Consider the following 20,077-nt stretch of genomic DNA (forward strand, 5'->3'; position numbering starts at 1 on the left):
CAAGAGCACTATAAATACATGGTTACACCAAATACATGAGGTAATTCCAAAAACCCTACAAACTCTCTCTGTCTCTTACTGCCCCTTCATTGTCTCTCTTTCTTAGCTCCGGCCACACATACGGCTTTGGCTACCTAGTTCTCTCGTACCTTAGAGAAAACTCCGACCTTCTCTACTATTTTTGTATATTTCTTAAGATCATCTAATTGACTTTGTCATCAGAGGGACTTTGGCCAAAACCCCCCAGATGTGGTCTATTTACTCTAGTCTATTTAGCAGGGATTGAGGAGGAAGAGAGAGAAGAAAGGTAAGAGGGTGAAGAATCAACCCGTGAATATTCCCCATGTAAAAATTTGCACAAAACTTTAATTTTCTGTTTATAAATGTTAGATTTGAATGATTCATGAACCCAATTTGGGAAAACTTCAATTTTTTACAAACAATGTTTGGTTTTTTTATTTTTATTTTTTTCAGTCCATGAACAGAGACTTGGGTTTCCGTAACTATATTGTATTTTCATGAAAGGTTCATGTTTTCTTATTCACTAGGCGTGAAGGAGAAAAATGACTGGCATCAAAGACGATAGTCTTAGATGTTGATGAGTTTTTTGTTCTTGTTTTTCATCTATGTTATTAAACTCTTCTTTGAAAAAAAGAAAAAAAAAAAGAGTTTTAATAACCAAAATAGTATTTTATTACAGTAAAAGTAAAATTAAATATGACATATTGATATTTAAGCCAGTTTTTTTCTCAACCCTTAAATTAGATCCAAGGGTAGGTAATCACAACTTTCTTGAACCATAGGGTCCAGGAGAATGAGACTGAATCCTCTTGAAACCAGATGCATTACTTTTATTATATTGACACGCCCACCCACCCAATCTCTAGTACGTTCCCCCTTAGAGCACTTCCATCTATTTGCCATGGCAAAAGACAAGAGTAAGTAATGACGGTTACTGTTTACTTGAATAGTATATGCCTTAGCAATTTTTTCTGTGCTTTTCCACCCATTACCATTACAACTCAAGGGTAATTACTATTCACATGAGATTAATTTTATTTATATGTATGAGATTAATAAATAAAAATTTGCTAGGTGTTGAGGCTCAAAAAATCCACAGTTGGGCCCGAATAAATTTCTGGCCCAGTAAGACATCTAACTTGGGAAGAAACCCAATTTGGTATGCAAGAGTTCATCATATACGCTTGCACATGTGCCAAGCCAAGCAAATAAGCAACACGCCATGCTATAAGCTTAAGTGGACCCAAGCCACGCGAATGCCTAGGGCTTGCTGAGCGGATTGTTGTATGGATGGTTACAAGTTTTCATGAGGCCCATTGATGGGCTGAGAAATGGAAGTCTCGGGTTACTTGGGAGCCTCAAGACTCAAGCCCATTTCTTGAGCCCAAATATGTAGGTGAGCATAAACGAAAGAGAAAAAATAGCCCCACACGTGATGAAGCTGGCCCATTCTCTTAATACAGTAACCCATCACCTTAGAAAGGCCTAAATGGCCCAAGTGGCTCAGAAAATATCTAAAAATCTCCAGCACATGATTTGAAATAAAACCACGATAGAAAACAAAGAGATGTTTGTACACTTAGGCTGCTGGGAGACTCCAGCACATGGCCAAAGACAAACCCAACGCAAACCATTAGAAAAACCAAGGGATACTTGAGCAAAACACCCTTCAAACTAGTGTACATACCCATTTTTTTTCTCCCCATCAAATCTAGCCATAGAAGAGGGGGAAAAAAAGGAAGAAAGATGGTTGAAAATGGGAGTCCCCCACTGGAACAGCTGCGGGAAAAGCCTAGAGCTCCCCAAACCCTGTTTTTGGGCAATTGGGCAGATAGAATTTCACCAACTAAGATGAGTCAAAGGAAGAGAAGAGAAAGGAGAGGAAAGACTTGGCCAAATTGGATAGAAACCATTAGGGTTTCTTGAGAAAAAGGAGTTTCCAACTCCTATAAAAAGAGGCATTTCTTACCTATCATCTCAACCTACATCTAGAGAGCAAGCTTCATCTCTCATCCTATGAAACTTTGCAATTTGGAGCCCCATTCCTCCATCTCCTCCTATTTTCTCTTATGGTAAGTCATTACAGAGCTTGACAAAGCGTTTGTCAAGCTGCTGGAAAATTACCCAAAACACCTAATACTTCATCACTAGCTACAACATATATTCAGGGAGCAATCTTCATATCTCATATCTGAAACCTCTGCAATTTTGTGCCATATTCCTCTATTTCCTCCAATTTTCTCTTATGTTAAATCATTCCAAAACTTGACAGCCTTTTCGTTAAGCTGCCGAAAACTACTCAACACACCTATTATCCCCCAATCCATCTCTCTCTTCAACAAACCCTCTTAGAATCCATTCCCCCTTGTCTTCCTGTTTTTTCATAAGAATTCACAACCATCTCTCTGTTTACGCTAAATTCATGATGGTTTTGCTTCCATGCCACAATCTTCTCATGCCAAGCTAAGAATCTACCTGTAAGCGATTGTTAGTTTTGCTGGTGAAGATAACCAAGTTGCTTCTTAAAGTTTAGCGACTGTTAGACTCATTGGCAATTTTCACACACTTGGCTCTTTACAGTAGCCTAGGGCCATAGTAGCTGCCGGAACGAAAAATCCCCACACTAGGTATGTATAAATTTCTTTTTTTGAATTTTTTGGTAATTTTTCAGAATTGTTTTCGATTTTTAAATTTTTTTTCCTTCGCTGACGTCAGCGGCTATCTTGCCATGGGCTTGCCCGGGCTGGATGTCACCGCTGGAGCTGATTTGGGAGACCAGGGGCCTTTTTGCGTGGGCTGGGCTGTCTTCTTGGAAACCATTCGTCCAAAAAAATCCTCTACGAACCCAACATCTTCCTTCCCCTTGTATGCCAAGAGAGCAAGAATCAAACGTGGGCTCATCAGCTGTAGCACTCTCCCTCATGTGCCCTCGATTGCTCGTCTGCTGTCGGCGGTCAGGTACTGTTGTGTAGCAGCGACGTCGTCTACCAGGTACTGTTCTCTCCTCTGGAACTGAGTCGTTAAATCTTTCGTTCCAGATCGATACCGTACCGCGGTTGGGTACGCTCGATCCAGATCGAAATTCGTAGGGGGTGAGCGAATTAGGCAACTATGTTTACAATTAATAAGGGTATTTTCTACGTTTCCTATAGGCTTTGAAGGCCTGGGTTTGAGCAGAAAGACCGGATGGACCAGGTTAGTGATGGACGTGCCATTTTTGTGAATTTGGGTATTTGATTTTACTTTGTTTTTGTTTATTTTCTATGACTCTGATGTTTGTCGTTGTGCAGTACGAGAAAGTTGAGAAGATTGGTGAAGGAACGTATGGCGTGGTTTACAAGGCTCGTGATCGTGTCACTAATGAGACTATAGCTTTGAAGAAGATTCGTTTAGAGCAGGAAGATGAGGGGGTGCCAAGCACTGCCATACGCGAAATTTCACTCTTGAAAGAAATGCAGCATGGCAACATTGTCAGGTATATTGGATTCATTGTGACTAATTTCTTCAATTAAGGGGTTTTATGAGAAAGTTATTCATGTATTGACAGCTTCAACTTCATGTTTGGGCATTCAGTTTATGTGAATCATAAAAATGCTGAAGGTATTACCTGTTGTTGAGGAAAAGTAGACCTATGAATTTCAGACTTTTCTCTAGAGTTAATATTTCTTTTCGGACTGCATTGTAGCTTTGAGTTGTAGCATGTTCTTCTTCCTATATTCATTCCCCTTTAAATGGAAATTTAACGTATCAAAGAATCCAAAATATAACATGACTGAGCTAGTTAATCACTGTTTATTTACTTCACTCTCAGCATGTTGCTTTGCCTGGCTTGTCTGAGCTTGACCAGGAAAGTAGCGTTTCTTTTGGTGTCTAAGCATGAGCACCCCAAAAAATAAATTAGTGGAACAGGGATCCTCATAGAGATGTTTAAACACAGTCATTGGGTGTGTCCTAAATTCAGTGCTTCTAGAATGTATTTTAAACAGAAGACAAAATTTAATATAATGAAAACTTTTTAATCTGTTTTCTTAGGCATCTCCCATATTTCCTTGTGGCTTGTTTACGTTGCAAGATATTCATATTTGGTGCTTACACTTTTATTATCTATCAGGGAAGAAGATATATTTAACAAATTCTTCTAATGGGTATTTGCTTAACAGGCTGCAGGATGTAGTGCACAGTGAGAAGCGCTTGTATCTGGTTTTTGAGTACCTGGACTTGGATCTGAAGAAGCATATGGATTCTACTCCTGAGTTTGCAAAGGATCCTCGCCAAATAAAAGTGAGTGATTGCTTTCTTGTCTTTACAAACCTTTAATTGACCTAGTTGGTACATTTAGTAGTTATTTGATCAGCAAATTATAGTATTTCATCTCAGGTGCAGTCCATTCCTTGACTGTCATGGTTTGTAAATTTTGGCAAGGTTAGGGAGGCTAGAATGGAGATGCATGTGTGATGCAGGGCAGCGGCTATAAGCTGCTGTCCAGTGACCCAAACATACCCAAAATACAGACAATAGAAGAATAAAGCAATAGAATTGAAGTTGGAACAAAGATAATTGAGTTCTAGGGCAAAATCCCAACAGAAACTGTATAGACTAAAGTCTGAAATTATATTCATCAACAAAAACTCCATACAAGAGTCTCTAACTGGCCTATTTATACTAGAATACAGAAAATCTAATTGACATAGGAAAGTAAAAACCTAAACAGGAAATTAAACCAAATCCTAGTAAGAATAGGAAAACTAAAGAAGTAACTAATAATTTAAAGTAAATAGAACCCTAGCCCAATCGACTGACGGGCCTAAGTAATCTTAGAGAGCTTCGTAGATGCTCCTGCATCAATATGGGTGTTAATTTTTAATTTTAATTTTATTTAAGAAATTTAGCTTTCATGAATAAGTATAAGAGGCTATCATTTGTAGGCTTTTTATTTAGCTTCCTGCTTTTACATTTGTCATTTATTTATTTTTGTACTTCTTCTCTTAGTTTGTAAAGCAGATTTCAAATGCTTTATGGCCCAATGTTGTGCGATGCTTATGATGTTTACTTCTAGTTTCTACAGAGGTTACCGTATATCATGCTTGAAATTGTTATATTGTTATGTAATCCATCCTGATTTTGACAATAGACTACTGCAATAAAATCTTACAATGAAATGTCATTTGGCCATGTCCCGTTTCTGCAGATGTTCCTTTATCAGATTCTCAGAGGCATTGCTTATTGTCATTCACATAGAGTTCTTCATCGAGATCTGAAACCCCAGAATCTGCTGATAGATCGTCGTACCAATTCACTCAAGCTCGCAGATTTTGGACTGGCTAGAGCATTTGGTATTCCTGTTAGGACATTTACTCATGAGGTATGAGTGATTCAGCTCATGACATTTAGCTGTTGCAATAATTCAGATCAGTTTTCTTTCCTCTCACACTTTAATTAATAGCAATAGAAAGCAAAGAAAAAATGTGGCAATTAGTACCACTTGAGCACAATTTAGTGTGTCTGTTGTGATATGATGCAAAATTGAACTGCTTTGCTCCAAGAAAAATCACATGTATTGAAATTAAAAATTAATATTTCTGAAAGCAATATTTAGGTAGTTTGATATGTTAACATTTGAGCACTATTTAGTGTGCCTGTGTTTGTGTTTTAATATTAACAATAAAGTCTTAACCCAAAAAAAAAAAAAAAACAAAACAAAAAACAATAAAGTGATTTAACTGTTGGCGGTTCTGCGTAGGTGGTGACTCTCTGGTATAGAGCGCCGGAGATATTGCTTGGTTCCCGCCATTACTCTACTCCAGTAGATGTGTGGTCCGTGGGTTGTATATTTGCTGAGATGGTAAACCAACGACCTTTATTTCCTGGGGACTCTGAGATTGATGAATTGTTCAAGATATTTAGGTGAAAGATTCCCAACCAAATCTATGCTTTTCTTTCCTTCTTTTTTCCTTTTCGTGGAAGACATGCAGCCAGATGGCTGTAGACCATGTTATGCATCCCATCATCCTCAATGTATCCTGTCGTACTCACACTGTTGCTTTTCATATGAAGAATCATGGGTACTCCAACTGAGGATACATGGCCTGGAGTGAATTCTTTGCCTGATTTTAAGTCTTCCTTTCCTAAGTGGCTTGCTAAGGTAATTGAACTCTATGTGTGTTGCTATCTAGTCCCATCATAAAATTGTCAACCTATGTGTTACTCATGATATTGAGAGAAGCATCCTTGACTTTGCAGGACTTGGCAACTGCAGTTCCCAATCTTGAATCAGCTGGTGTTGATCTTCTCTCTGTAAGTTCATATTCAATTTATGCACTCCAATGGGAAAAAAATTGTTCATATGTGTACATCTACACTGTGATTTAATTGTGCGTCTTACATGAGTTCCTAGCCAGTCCCTCAAAGATGTTAGTATGGTATATGGGGAGTACTGTAGTTTCCCCTATTGCCAAAAGAGAAGTACCTTAATTTTCATTGGTAAAATTCGATAATCAAATTTGGAAAATAAAAAAAGAAGTTTCCTGCACTTCGATTCCCTGGAAGCAAGTCCTTTTGGTGATTCATGTTGTCCATTTTTTTTCCTTAGTTTCCTTTTATGAATTTATTTCAGCAACAACTTGAGGAGTTCAGTGGGTTTGTCGATTGCAAATTTTAATACGTTCATTCTTGACGCTCTCTCTGTTGCCAGTCCGCATGACATGTAGCAAATTTAAGTGGGCTTGATAGATGAGCAGAAAATAATTGTTAAACACGACATGAAAGCATCTACTGCAGTTTGGTTTTCTATCATTTAAGTATTTGCCTTTTTATCTTCCAGAAAATGCTCTGCTTGGATCCCAGCAAAAGGATTACGGCCAGGACTGCTCTTGAGCACGAGTACTTCAAAGATATTGCCTTTGTACCCTGATTCCTCCTATCTTCACTTCCTGGCAGAGAGTGTTTTGTTTATACTATAGTGTAGCATCCTGTGAACTTTGCTTGAATGAGAAATGTGTGTTGCTCTTGTGATTTTTTCCCCTCATTCCTCAGACATAGTTCCAATTATGTTGATTTGGCTTTCAGCAGATGTTAACATCAATTACAGTCTGCCCTTGGTTTCTTTCATTTCCCATTTACGCTTAAAGATATACAGTAGTAACATTTTCTGAGTTGCTTGTAATTGACGATACATATCCTGTGAGAAACAATTTTCCCTCGAGGAATGTAAACGATAGGTTTGCTTCTGATATGTGGTCATTTCACTTCAATGAAAATGACATCATCTCATTTTCGTCTTCCTACCAAAGGTGGATTTTGCTAGAAATGAATCCAATATGTTGTTTGGTTCCTCCGAAAATTCAGAATTGTTAAGAAATTGTTATGATTGATTGGCAAATGTGAGCAATGTTATGTTGTCAACTGTAGTGGAAATGTTAGATTCTAGAATTACTTGCTTACAGAGTTCTCTCACATGCGGTAGCTGAATGGTTGGGTAAGGCTAATTATGTTGCTGTGTCTTCTCGCAAACTTGGGGGCATTACATTTGCAAATTATGGTTTTATTTTTATTTTTATTGTCTATGTTTTCTTATGTTGTTATGGAATGAATTATTTGTGCAATTAAGTATTTGCTGCAAGTGATTTGATTCTGACGTAATGACCTGAAAAGTGGACTTTTGTAGCTGGTTTTCCTTTATAGTGAATTGACAGACAATAAAATTGAAAAGGAAAGCAAATGAGCTTATATTACCCAAGCATTATTTATATGTATGATATTGTTGCTCGACACAGTTCCTCTTGCTTCAAGCAATGTTGAACCATGGTTGCCATACTTACCATGGTTGCCATACTTTCATTGCGTAGTCAGTTACCTACATTTGAGGAAGAGTGTGTCGAAATTTGACATTTCAACTACTTTTGGATAAAATTGAAAGAAATATTATCTCCAAGCTTGAAAAATGGAGAAGATGATAAGTACCTAAATTTGACGACTGACTTTTATTTTTCAAGTACATGTCATTTTAATTGGACTGTTCCACGACTCATCGCTATCACGTGACGAGAACATCCCACAAAATTTTTCTTCATAAAATGAGATTGCAATAAGAGATGCTCTAATTGCTCTAATTGTAGGTTAGATAATGATGGGGTAAAGACCTAGATCAAAATGCACCAACAGAAGTCAATTAGGCCATGTTGTCTTCTGTTAAGCACTTAGAATTTGTCTCCTCTTCCTTTCTGACAGACGTACTAAAAAGAAAACAAGAGAAGAGGAGAGAAGACCTACCAGATAAGGAAAGGGGAGAGAGAAGTTTGAAGCAAAAGCAATAGAGATAGTATATAGAATTAATAAGAAGAATACTTATAGGAGGTGGGTTTTGTGGATGCAGATAGAGGCCAAATTGAATTTGGAGCTGTGACAAATGCAGAAAATGAAGAGCCTTGGGAGCATTTCCAGTAGTGGGAGGCTATCAACAGAGGAGAACGAGGATGAGGAAGTTTCAAGATTGGCAATATCAGCATGGGAAGCTAGAGAGGAAGAGATTGAGAGGAAGAAGATGGAAGTTAAGGAGAAAGTTGAACTTCAATTGGGTCGTGCTGAGGAAGAAACTAGGCGTTTGGCACAGATTTGGGAAGTAAGTTCAACAAACTTTTGTTGGAATATTTTCTCTTTTCACAATTTGCTTATCAATTTATGTTAGACTCTCAAGCTATTGAAATAGGATCAAGCATGTGTCCAAAACACATTACTTTGGTAATTAAGGGCAAAATGTCGAGTGTTGTAGTGTGAGCTTGTTACTAAGCGGGACATTTAATTGATTCAATATGCAACCTCACGACTTGAAGGTTAGAAGGGTACCCTACCCACTATGGATATCCACTAAAAAAATAAAATAGGAAGCCTAAAACGATGTGATGTTAGACATAACACATTGTGGACACAAATTATAAGGATCCTATTTTGAATTTATTTCAACCTTGTTGGATATTTTTTTGTTTTGTTCTTGATTAGGAGGCCTTGGTAACATGGTTCACTAGTAATTTGAACCCAAATGACTTGCCTATAGGACCTATTCTTCTTAGTTGGCCACGTAAATTACTTCATAATGAAATTATATCATACATTAACAATCTAGTAGGAGCTCGAAGTGATGGGAGATCCCATGAGGAAGGAACTTGCAAATGTAAGGAAGAAAATCGACATGGTTAACCGAGAGCTGAAGCCACTGGGACTGAGCTATCAGAAGAAGGTGCTTAACAATTGCTAATTATGCTTGATTATACTTTCACCTAGTTACTGCACTAACATTAGAGCATGCATCTATTCACATCTCATCGACAACAGGAAAAAGAATATAAAGAAGCGCTGGAAAGCTTCAATGAAAAGAACAAAGAGAAGGCTCAACTTGTAACCACACTGATGGAGGTAAGTACTAAGTCTCATTTGCTCTACAAATTTATTGTTACATCCCATTCTGCACTTGGTAATTCTTCCAATTTGTAATCTGCTTACCAGATGCTGACCGAGAGCGAGAGATTGAGGATGCAGAAGCTAGAGGAGCTGAGCAAGAACATAGAACCCACACACTGAAATTTCCTAATGCTGATCAGTAGATTCCATTGTCTAATATATTCAATTAGTACATTTGGAAATAAATTTTTTGCATGTATGGAGATTAAAGACTACAGAGGAATCTGCATCCTTGGCAGATGTCTTGTTTCATTGTATCAATCCAGATAAGAGAAATTCAAAGTTCTATGGTAAAACAGCAATGCAATTTTTCCAAAGGAATCTTACATTTTTTGTTCTTCACACCAATAGCAAAGCTGGTAACAATTTTTGGAATTTTGAGAACCTATTATTATAATTATCTACAGTTTAAACATTATGCAATTAATATGATTTCCAGGCAAAATACTTGTCAAGCAAGCATACGCTTTATGTTTGTCAAACTTTATGGAAGGGTGATGCGACCAGCAGAAATTCATCATAACCAGTACACAGACCTCAAGATAGCTTATAAGAGAGTTTACGCAGTCGATTTAGGAGATCGAGTTCATTTATAACATATGCAAAGAAGTTTCAATAAATAATCTGAAATTTCCAGGGAGTGGTACTAAGAAGTTCATTCATTTCATATATACATACATATACTTGTATACCTTAAAAAGGTCTACCAAGCATAATATATCATCTAAAACTGCAGTGGATTCCAAGGATGTCAGAAAGACAGTAATATTGGCATCTTTCAACAAGTCTATGGTAGACACGTACAAGATCTTTAAATCAGTCTAGCAATGAGTTCACAAGTGGAGGTTTGTGCCGGAGAAACATGAGAGCACAATACCTTAACTTCAATGAAAATGGAGATTGGTCACAATAAATCTTTTAGAGGACAGCGCTTTTTTTTGTTTTAGTTTTTTCACCTCCACTTAATTTGGCAGTAGCTGTTTGTACTCTGCCAGCAGCTTTGGGATGTCATCCATACGCAACTGAAAATCATCACGAAATTAACAACCTATGAGAAGAGGGGAAATAAAGGAAAGTATATATAAACAGAAACTAGAATGACAAGTACTGAAAGAGAAAAATATAAGCATGTGGTAAAGATAATGATTAATTTGATTGCATTGCATAACTAAACATAATTAATACCTGGTTAACATTTCTGATATGATAAAAACCATAAGCCACTTTTCCAGGAAAACTAGACTCGATGAACTGCACATGAGATCCACTATTCGCCCTATTATAGCCACAAAGCAAATTCCGCACGAGAAAAAGGAACAAAAACACTGATGAGCAAAGTTTAGACATAAAAAATTGACAAACAATGGCTAAGACATATAAATCCAAAACAAACGATTAATTATTTAGATAGATCCTGCAACAATGTATATATAAAAAAATTTACATATGATGATACCCCAATTAATCAAATTTCATTAATTGAACATCTGTTTCAGAAAACAACACCAATTTCAAATTTAAGCAACAAAACCAATCTGGTCCAGAGTATCATCGTACTCCTACCATTGGAGTCTCCTTTTTGCTTCACACTATCATCTTGCTTCTACCATTGGAGGACTCCTAGCAGCATCATTTTGACTATTCTCCAGCTCACTGTACTTGGCCTTCTAAAATAACCCCTTTTTATCCTATTCTAATTTCATGTACAGCATGCATCATAACTATTTATTAGAAGTATATCATCAAATTGTTATTTCAAATTAGGAAAAATCTATTAGATAAACTAAGTAAAAATGAGGCAAAATTTCTAATAACACTTCCCGAGCTGTGATACAATTTCTATAATCGTTGTACTGTACCAGAACATAGGTCATGGACTCAACTGAACAACCCATGCAATGTGAATACCACGAGCTAGAATAGGATATGATGTGATTACTGTGTGTACCACAACTATATACATAAAACGCAAGACTGAAAATTTGGGCATCTTGTATGCACAGCCAAAGATAATTCGAGGACTTTGAGCTAGCCATTAGTTAAGCTGGTAATATCTTTAAAAACAACCACATAATTCTCAAAAAGTTCAGCTTATTGTTCTTACTGAAGACGACGAGTAATCAACCGTTGGTAGTCCCGAAGCAAGGGTCCAAGCTCTTTAAGTGGTATATGTCTTGGTGTAGATTTCCTCCAGTGGTCACGAAGTGCCTGAGTTGTGTTTTTGTTAGTTTTGTACTTTTTCACACCACAGTTAGCACTTATCATTTAAAACTCAAAGTGCCTAGTATCAGCATCATAAAAGTACCCAACCTGAATATCTGAAACCTGTTGATTACTAGAAACTCTTTCTCCAACCAGACTCGATGCTAGTTGAACAAATTCTCTGTCTTCCAACTCATCCACAATTGGAACACCATTACCAAGGAGAGAAACTGATATTCCTAATCTTTTTTGTAACTCTGAAACAACAGATTCTTCCATTTGGCTCTCCTGTTAAAATTAGGAGGAAGTTAAAATCTAGCAGTAAGCAAGTAATTTTTGGAACAAGTCAAAATATGCATGCATTCCCGACTTTTAGCAAAAAAGTTTGAATAACAATCAACCAAGTTCAACATGATTCTAGCAGACATGATTAAAGGCAACAAAAAGTTTATGAAAGGCAGTTTACTACTTGATAACTCCATATAGAAAGTTGGATGTAATTAGAGGCATTTGCTATACCTTGCCTTCAGATTGGACATTGTTATTTCCCATCACCACATCCTTATTTTGAGGAAGATTGGTTGGTGAAGTCGAAAGTAATCTCTTTGCAATAGAGTCCTCTACAGAACAAGCAAAACGTGACAATTTGAACATGTTAGAATTAGGTTCTAATTCAAACTTCATGGGGCATTAAAGAAATAAACAAGGTTCCCTTCTGCTTGGACAAATATATAGCAGGATCATGAAATATTTTTCTTAGCTAATAATACATGCATCTAGCATTTTCTCTTCTTCAATAAACCCACTTCTAAGCCTTATGATGATTTTGGAGCCTGCACATCATGACCATAATTACCCTCCAAATTGTGATATAAATTGTAATATCAAAATCTAACCTTAGACTTTTAACCATCACATTGAACATTTTGTAAGCGTTCCAGCAGTAAAAAAAAGGGTATAAAATAGATTGAAGACCAACTACAAATTTCTTTTTTTAGAAAGTTTGGCAATATTCCAAGTTTAAGGAAAGTTTTATGGTTTGCAAGATTTGAGGTTATGACCTAAGGCACTCAATTTAAGCTCAAAGGCAACAAAGTTACTTAGGAGATTGTTCACAACGTAACCCAGTTCATCTTCAAAAGTGGTTGGTGAGACAAGCAGCAAATGATTAGATGAGAACAATAAGAAGACATATTAGTACCTTCGGGAACCAACCACCATAGATCATCAAATGTTGATTTTCCATCAAAGCCACCAAATAACAGATAACGTGAACCCATGCATGTTAGAGAATGATATGCTCGAGCAGGAGGGGGTTCATTGCCAGTAGGCAAGCGCTTCCACTGCGCAGAAACTTGATTCCAGAGGAAAGAAAAATTATAAATAAATGCACAAAATAAGGAAAGAATTCAAACCATGTCAAGAAACAAAAATGTGTTGGGTATGGTCGGTAGGGAATGATTCACAATTTTGTAAATCAAGTTCTGCCAAAGAATGACGGAAATCAAAACAACTATATCAAAAACTTAGAAATGTCTCACACTATACAGTTGTCTACTAAGTATATAAGATATAATTAACAAAATATTTCTTCAGCATTTAAAGTAATCCCCATTTTGCTAATTTTTATAAACTGATCTTAATAGTGCAACACACTTTTCTATTTCAGGTTTCCATGTTAAGCAGTGGTTGTTAATGGCATTAGTCAAGACATCTGTGTACGACAACCTAAAAGTTTCTGTAGGTTCTCAATTATAGGATTATTCAAGAATGCGGTATCTCGGTGGGCAATGAAATACATTTTACTTCTTTCTTCTCTAACATAAGAAAAGTGGACCAATAAAGCACATGGGTTGTTGAATACTGAAATTTTAATTGGAGCACTTCTGTCAGTTGAATGGTAGGCCTATTGCTTGTCAAAACAGTAGTAGCATGGTAAAATAAAAACGGCTCATCAAAGATGGCACATTCCGCACAAATCAGCTAAAAGACAAACAGAAAGGCAAGAAGTAGTCACCCCTGTCTAAAACAATGCAGTCATTGTAATAAATGTCATAACGACTCAACCAGCCACCCGTTCCATGGCCACCAAATAGCAACAGCTGCAAGTACAGTTTCTATAATCAGGTACAAAAAACAACAATAAAATATTGAAAACAAAAAGGAATACGATGATATGATAATATCCATTGTCATCATCAATAATTTTTTTTTTTTTTTGACACAAGCAATAATCTACTTTAAACTAATCAAAACTACAGGAAGGAGGATTCGAACTGGGGTGCAGAGTGGGGAGCACATCCACTCTAGCCAACTTGGCTAAGCCCATATCTGCCATTGTCATCAACAATATAAATATGATTCTTGTAATCAACAACCATAGAATACAGAAATGAAGTTTACTTGCTTTGGCCAAAGTGTTACAAAAAGATAGATACTAGGGTAAACCTCTTCTCGTTAGTCTAAGATTCAGAATTGAAGTGTTTCTTCTTTATCTTATTGTGTGTGAGTGTGACAGATTTTTAGAATTGGTTTGACCATTCACAATCAAACATATAAACTTATTTATTTTATATGCATTTTCTTTCCTTTTCATCCCTCCTCTCCTAATTTAAGGCTCGGCCTACAATAACCATGCTTTCCCAAATTATCACCATATATGGAACTAATCACTGAAACAAGCTTTATGAGAGCAGATCTGAATGTTACAAAAAAATAATCTACAACTTTCTGTAAAGAAAATATGAAGCAACTTTTTAAGGTTAAGGTTCCTGTAGGTCAGAATCCAAGTGTTTCTAGACAAATCTAGACTACTTGCCATGAGAGCTGAATGCATACAACTTCTGCAAAAGTAAGACAATTGTAAAAGTAACAAAAAAATGAAAATTTTCACTAAAGAAAAATTCTGAAGCTACTTGTTCAAGTAGTGATGTCTATCACCAACGAAGAAAGCGCTTAAATGGTGAACATGGCATCTGAGAATATGTATGTAAACTTAAAGCTTTGAATGGTGATCCTTCTTCCTTTACTAAAATTATCCTATCCTAACCAGTTTCTCCATAATAACACAACAGTACAAAAGTAAACTGAAGTGTAATGAAGTAAATGTCGTCCATGAAGAAAGTGCATCAAACATAAAAAAACTTACAGCAAATGTCACTTACATAGTGCCCTCCCGATGTGATGGTATGGCCGCAACGTGGAGAAGGAGCTTGACCAGGAAGCTTCAATTGGGTCCATCCAGGTGTTTCATTCTCTTGCTTCCACAACAAAGAAGACAAAATACTAAATTCAGTTGAACAACTAAAAACCAAGTAGTAATATATATACACACACAATGAGTATCTTGAATTGACACATATGAAGTTAGAGCTCATGGATTTGAGTACTTTAAAAAATGAATAAGAAGAAAAGTAAAGCTAAAAGAAACGAAAGAGAAGAAAAATAATAGCCCTAAATATGTGCAGGTGCAAACAATCTCCTCCATATCAAATACATGTGCGCTTCCAATTGAAGAAATTGCAGGGTTCCTTAATCCTTTTAGGTACCATTTGGAAGACAGAAGCAAAACTAAAATGATGCATCCATCTTTCAGGAAAAACTCTTACGTATCTTTTGGTGGCTAGACCTCAGTTTGGTAAGGTTCAAAGAGGGTGCAACAAAAAGCTAATACCATGGCTGAATGTCAAAAGGATGAGTAGTTATACTATTTTAATTTACATGGCAGTAATTAGAAGGTGAAAATCCATCATCTAGACTAGTGCTGTAATTGGAGCACAAGTTACAGTTATCTTGAGAGGAAACATAATATGCAATAAAATAATCTCAAGAAATAGAGCAATTTTCAGAAACATGAGAACAAAGTAAAACCAAAAGTTGGAGCCAAGACAAAACTCATGTTGAATAAACTTAAGGGAAGTAGTAGACTATCATAAAAAGGGGACTAACTGCTAACCTTCTTCGATTAGACCCTTCAGAGCCCATAAATCACCCATGATTGGACCTCCACCTCCTATGAAAGGCAAGACGAGTACTCATGTCAGCTAAAAGCTGCTAAATCCACTAAAATGAACCCAAGCATCTAATGCTTGTTCTTACACAGAAAAGCTAAAATTGGCATATATACATATGAGCTATACAAAGAGTGAAAAGGAGAAGAAGAAGAAAAACAAAAGCAGCACCAGCAGTAAATTTGAGATTTATTAGATTACTATTCATATATCAACAAACAAAAATAAATTCATATATCAACGAACAAAATAAATTCATATATCAAAAAACAAACATAAATTCATTTATCCTGTTACTTTAAATCAAACAGTTCAAGGTAGTCATATGGACAGTCAAACAGTAGAAGTTTGTTATACCAAATTATTCAAGCATTCAAAAAGCTTATGGATACAATGTAGTAGTATTATCACTTAATAAGGAATGCCCATGAATAGTGCGAAAACATAGACCCTAAAATGATCTGCAATAATGGATATCCCATGGAAAGAATGGTCTACCTTCACAAGTAAATTTCAAGGGAAGACCCCATGTGGAAAATGAAAATTTATTTTAGGGGTGATGGGATTTACCTTGGAATTACAAAATTGTTATGCCTCAATTAACTAGGTTGGTTTAATGTGATGTGAGAAATTGCAGAATTTTTCAGTAAGAAACTTTGAGGGGAAATGAAAGAGTGCCAAAAAGAGGACAAGCTGTCTGCTGGCCTACAAATCCAGACTAGCAGTCAAAGAAATTACATCAAAATCGCAGAGACAGCAACAACAAAAATATAAGACACTACGGCTTCAACATTAGGTTTCCAATTGATAAGAAAGGCATCTTTATTTCTCAACATTGACAAAATAATGAAAGAAACTTTTACAAATAAGCATTCCCTAAATCACTATTTATTTTTATTTTTATTTTCTGTTTTCTTTCTGCAAATTAGTTGCCACTATTGGAACACAGAAGGGAAGAAAACGAGTAATGCAACTCTAGTTACGTTGTGACATATTATCTAGAAGGAACAGTAAATGATAACAAATTACATCCTTTTACCATAATGGAGGGTATTGCTCGTAGCAAACTTAAAAAAAGTCAAATAGAATAAAATAAATTAGAGAGAGAGAGCAAAGAAAAGTGAAACTAGAAAAAAGAGTCGGTTAATGACATCCAAGTATTAACGTAGTCAAAGCATGCTACTTCACCTCTGCCACCATAGACAAGCAACCTTTTCTCAACCATGGTAGCTGTATGGCCACATCTTGCTGGTGGCAATGATCCAGTAACTGACAGCTCCATCCACTCTAGTGATACTGTTTAAGGAAGAAGATCAAGAGATAACTGATTTACAGCCATTTCAACAAATGTTATCAACCAAACATGAAGCAGAAAATAACACGTAATTCAAAAATCATATAGAAAAAATTACTTGTATCCATGACATACACATCTGACAACCACTTTTTACCATCCCAGCCACCATACCTGCATTTGTTTGCATTTTACATAACAAAAGTTAATAGAGAAACATAACATCACCTAATAAATAAAAGGTGCAATGAATATACTCACATAACAATTTTCCGATTTCCAATAGCTGAAGCAGCAGCAAAATCTCGTGCGGAAGGTAAGTCGCCAAAACTTGTTAACTCTGACCATTGCCATATATCTGGAACAAACATAAATGTTTTTGAGGCAGAGAAAATACCGTATTATTTAATCTAAAGAATGATTACCACAACATTGTATCCAACTTAACACATTAATTCTCCAAACTGAAGCAAGAACAAACTTAAATTTATGTAACACATATTCAATACTCAGCAATTAAAAGGGAGGCAAAAGAAAAAGCAACATACCAAATAGATTAACTTTGATAAGCACATACTTATCGTTCTCATGCATTGTCAGAAGCATATAATAAATAGATTCTTACCAGTATCCAGGACCCAAAAGTCACCTAACCTGAAACCGAACTTCATTGTTAATACCATTTGCATTAAGGTAACAGAATAATAGAGCAGAACGTGTAATGGATGTGAAGATACCTCTTGCCACCGGAACGCCCACCAAAGATGAACATATGACAATCAATCACAACAGCAACGTGAAAGGCTCGCGGGCTTGGACCGACTTGTCCATCAGAGCCACCAGTGCACTCTGGCTGAAACCACAATTTGTTATCTGAGAAGAAAAAACAAATCCTAAAATGAGATTCTATGGTGAAAACGGTAACACCAAGTATACCCAGAAATTCCAGAGAGTAAAATTTACAAAATTCGAATGAATTCATGAGAACCCAGAGGAAAATATCAATCAAAATCGAACTAAAGCACAATGAAATGTATAGAGAGCGAGAAACAAAGTACCAATGTCATAGACGACGATATCGCTGAGAAACTTCTTATCTAGAAGGCCTCCGAACACGACCACCTTCGATCCACCGATAATGACGGCAGTGTGACCACTGAGAATTCAAAGCATAAACTAAATTCAAATGGAAAATCTTCAAAGCTATATACCCATATGAGAGAGAGAGATACAGAGACAGAGTTTTTGCCTGCGAGGTTGGGGTAGAGTTCCAGCAAAATCAGAGGAAGAAGCTCGAACCCAGTAATGCATTCTCTCTTCTTTCGCAATTCGCTGTGTTAATCACTGTAACTTCACTTGTCCACCAACTATTGTTCACCACCAAGCTCTGTTCTGTTTTCTTCTTCGTTTTTTTTCGTTTTTGTTCTGTTTTGGTCAAATCACCAAACTGTGTTCTAAGCTCTCAGCAATTCCAGTTATGCTTCCGATACACGGATCTTTACTTGCGGACCTACCGGTCTTTTGTTCTCAATAATGGGGTGTTCTTGAATTTTTATTGGGTTTGGGTTTTTGGAAGTGAGGTTTTTAAACTTTTTATCACAAGCCTCTTGAATTTGACCATATTGTCGCATACACACTAATTTGTTGATATTCTACATTACCTATTATTGCCATTAAGGTCTAGTCTAGTTGAAAATTGCATTGACTTATAATTGTGATCTCAATCTTAAGTTCGAACTTCCATAACACTACAGTAATGTATGTGAGAAACTTATATTAAAAAACCGTGTGAATGTATACATACTAATTTGATCTCTCAAACTTCATTAAATTAGTCACAGGACTTTCATCAAAATATATCTCATCCACAAATTAAACAAAATAAAGTACATGTTATTTGCTGGATAAGGTATATGCTCATCATTTAAAGTTTCACATTGAAGTTACATTGAGGAGAACATATGAACTTATTGAGCATTGGACGTGAGGTTTATTTCTTTTTTATGAATAAGTTGTATTTTGATGAAAACATCATTTTAAAGTTGGTCACATACCATTAAGTGACCATTTTTTTTAATGAAATGCAAACAAGAGTGACCAAATTGATGTGTGCATTAAAAGGTTAAGGACCAAATGGATTGATTTTTGAACATTTCACAACTGAAAATGAAGAATGTTAAACAATTCAACCACTCAAGACAACTCACTAATTTTAAACTGTGTTTCGGCCTTTCTTTCTCCATATTCCCAATCGACCAATGTGAGTCATGTTAGTATATGATTATGCGATTCGCATTCCCTAGACCTTAGATAGATTAACATAAATGGTAAACTTATTGTGATAGACTAGCAATGGCAAATGTCTCAATCCCAAGCTCTGATTTGAAGCCACATGGTTCAATCAACGATTTCTAAGGTAATATCATCATTCAATCATGCATTTTGATTGTGCTGAATTTAGAATTGTTTTCAAATCAAGGATTTGTTTGGAGCTCTGATTTTAAAATAATTAAGTTTGATTGGGAAGGCTTTTTGATTAAAGAAAGCTGGTTTCAATTCAAAAAACTACTTTCCAGTTTTCAACTCAAAGGTCTTCTTTGTTTTCTTATTTGATTGAGATTAATCTTTGTCATTATACCATTCTTTATAAATTGATCTCTTCTGTGACAGATTGATTGGAGATCAATCAATCTTCTTTGTAAATCAATATATTTGATTATCAATTTTAGTTGCTGATTGGTTTTCTTTCTTGTTTTAAAAACCACTATAAAAAGGAAGCCTATGCTTCATTCTCTACACAACTTTCAACGTGAATTTTCTGATTTCCAACCAATTAAAGAAAGTTGATGTGCATTGTTTTCTTAAGGTTAGATCATCAAGAGTAAGATTATCTTGGTGATTTGTCATTTCATACATTTGCATTCCTCTGCATAAGTTACAAATGCCTCATACCTCCAGCGAGTTTGAATTGATCGTGTCCAGTATCTCATTCAACATAAGGAGAGAAAGAAGTAATCTCACTAGAAGTCGAGTTACGAAGAAGTCACTAAACATTATCTAGAATGTGTATTAGGATAAGTGTGTGACTACTTCTTGT

At 36.0% G+C, this 20,077-nt stretch overlaps 3 protein-coding genes across 4 annotated transcripts; 2 read left to right on the forward strand and 1 right to left on the reverse strand.

Moving 5' to 3' along the window:
- The first annotated feature begins 2,871 nt into the window (after positions 1–2,871).
- On the forward strand, positions 2,872–7,290 carry CDC2 (cell division control 2). Its single transcript, XM_008233756.3, has 9 exons — positions 2,872–3,012; positions 3,174–3,216; positions 3,312–3,496; positions 4,182–4,302; positions 5,210–5,383; positions 5,762–5,925; positions 6,076–6,163; positions 6,262–6,315; positions 6,842–7,290. The coding sequence occupies exons 2-9, from the start codon at positions 3,208–3,210 to the stop codon at positions 6,929–6,931; spliced, it is 885 nt and encodes a 294-aa protein (XP_008231978.1). The 5' UTR covers positions 2,872–3,012; positions 3,174–3,207; the 3' UTR covers positions 6,932–7,290.
- An 838-nt stretch (positions 7,291–8,128) lies between these two features.
- Positions 8,129–9,791, forward strand: LOC103331151 (uncharacterized). The gene is made up of 4 exons (XM_008233757.3): positions 8,129–8,638; positions 9,143–9,253; positions 9,349–9,429; positions 9,520–9,791. The coding sequence occupies exons 1-4, from the start codon at positions 8,426–8,428 to the stop codon at positions 9,592–9,594; spliced, it is 480 nt and encodes a 159-aa protein (XP_008231979.1). The 5' UTR covers positions 8,129–8,425; the 3' UTR covers positions 9,595–9,791.
- Positions 9,792–10,084: 293 nt separating this feature from the next.
- LOC103331152 (Galactose oxidase/kelch repeat superfamily protein) lies at positions 10,085–18,543 on the reverse strand. Of its 2 annotated transcripts, none has more exons than XM_008233758.2 (16): positions 18,230–18,543; positions 18,039–18,136; positions 17,718–17,853; positions 17,606–17,634; positions 17,242–17,338; positions 17,099–17,154; positions 16,875–16,982; positions 15,632–15,688; positions 14,841–14,932; positions 13,694–13,778; positions 12,878–13,030; positions 12,196–12,296; positions 11,785–11,964; positions 11,579–11,682; positions 10,660–10,750; positions 10,085–10,496 (listed from the first exon to the last, which is right to left on the reverse strand). In XM_008233758.2, exons 1-16 carry the CDS (start codon positions 18,289–18,291, stop codon positions 10,437–10,439), a joined length of 1,509 nt encoding a protein of 502 aa, XP_008231980.1. In that variant the 5' UTR covers positions 18,292–18,543; the 3' UTR covers positions 10,085–10,436. The 2 variants fall into 2 exon arrangements, with proteins under 2 accessions (XP_008231980.1, XP_088907737.1); XM_089051611.1 differs by having other exon boundaries at positions 10,660–10,773; positions 18,230–18,511.
- Between the last annotated feature and the right edge of the window lie 1,534 nt (positions 18,544–20,077).

Source organism: Prunus mume, linkage group LG5 (assembly GCF_029339155.1).
Source record: "Prunus mume cultivar Tortuosa linkage group LG5, ASM2933915v1, whole genome shotgun sequence".
Taxonomy (NCBI): Eukaryota; Viridiplantae; Streptophyta; class Magnoliopsida; order Rosales; family Rosaceae; genus Prunus; species Prunus mume.

Excerpts from the sequence above, each read along its gene's own strand:
- LOC103331151 (XM_008233757.3), top strand. The coding sequence starts at position 8,426 with ATGCAGAAAATGAAGAGCCTTGGGAGCATTTCCAGTAGTGGGAGGCTA. Across the intron at positions 8,639-9,142 it reads GTTTGGCACAGATTTGGGAA|GAGCTCGAAGTGATGGGAGA; the intron begins GTAAGTTCAACA and ends ACAATCTAGTAG. Across the intron at positions 9,430-9,519 it reads TTGTAACCACACTGATGGAG|ATGCTGACCGAGAGCGAGAG; the intron begins GTAAGTACTAAG and ends TCTGCTTACCAG.
- LOC103331152 (XM_089051611.1), bottom strand. The coding sequence starts at position 18,291 with ATGCATTACTGGGTTCGAGCTTCTTCCTCTGATTTTGCTGGAACTCTA. Across the intron at positions 18,137-18,229 it reads ACTCTACCCCAACCTCGCAG|TGGTCACACTGCCGTCATTA; the intron begins GCAAAAACTCTG and ends TTGAATTCTCAG. Across the intron at positions 14,933-15,631 it reads GAAGGGTCTAATCGAAGAAG|AGAATGAAACACCTGGATGG; the intron begins GTTAGCAGTTAG and ends TGTGGAAGCAAG.
- CDC2 (XM_008233756.3), top strand. Across the intron at positions 3,497-4,181 it reads CAGCATGGCAACATTGTCAG|GCTGCAGGATGTAGTGCACA; the intron begins GTATATTGGATT and ends TTTGCTTAACAG. Across the intron at positions 6,164-6,261 it reads TTCCTAAGTGGCTTGCTAAG|GACTTGGCAACTGCAGTTCC; the intron begins GTAATTGAACTC and ends TTGACTTTGCAG.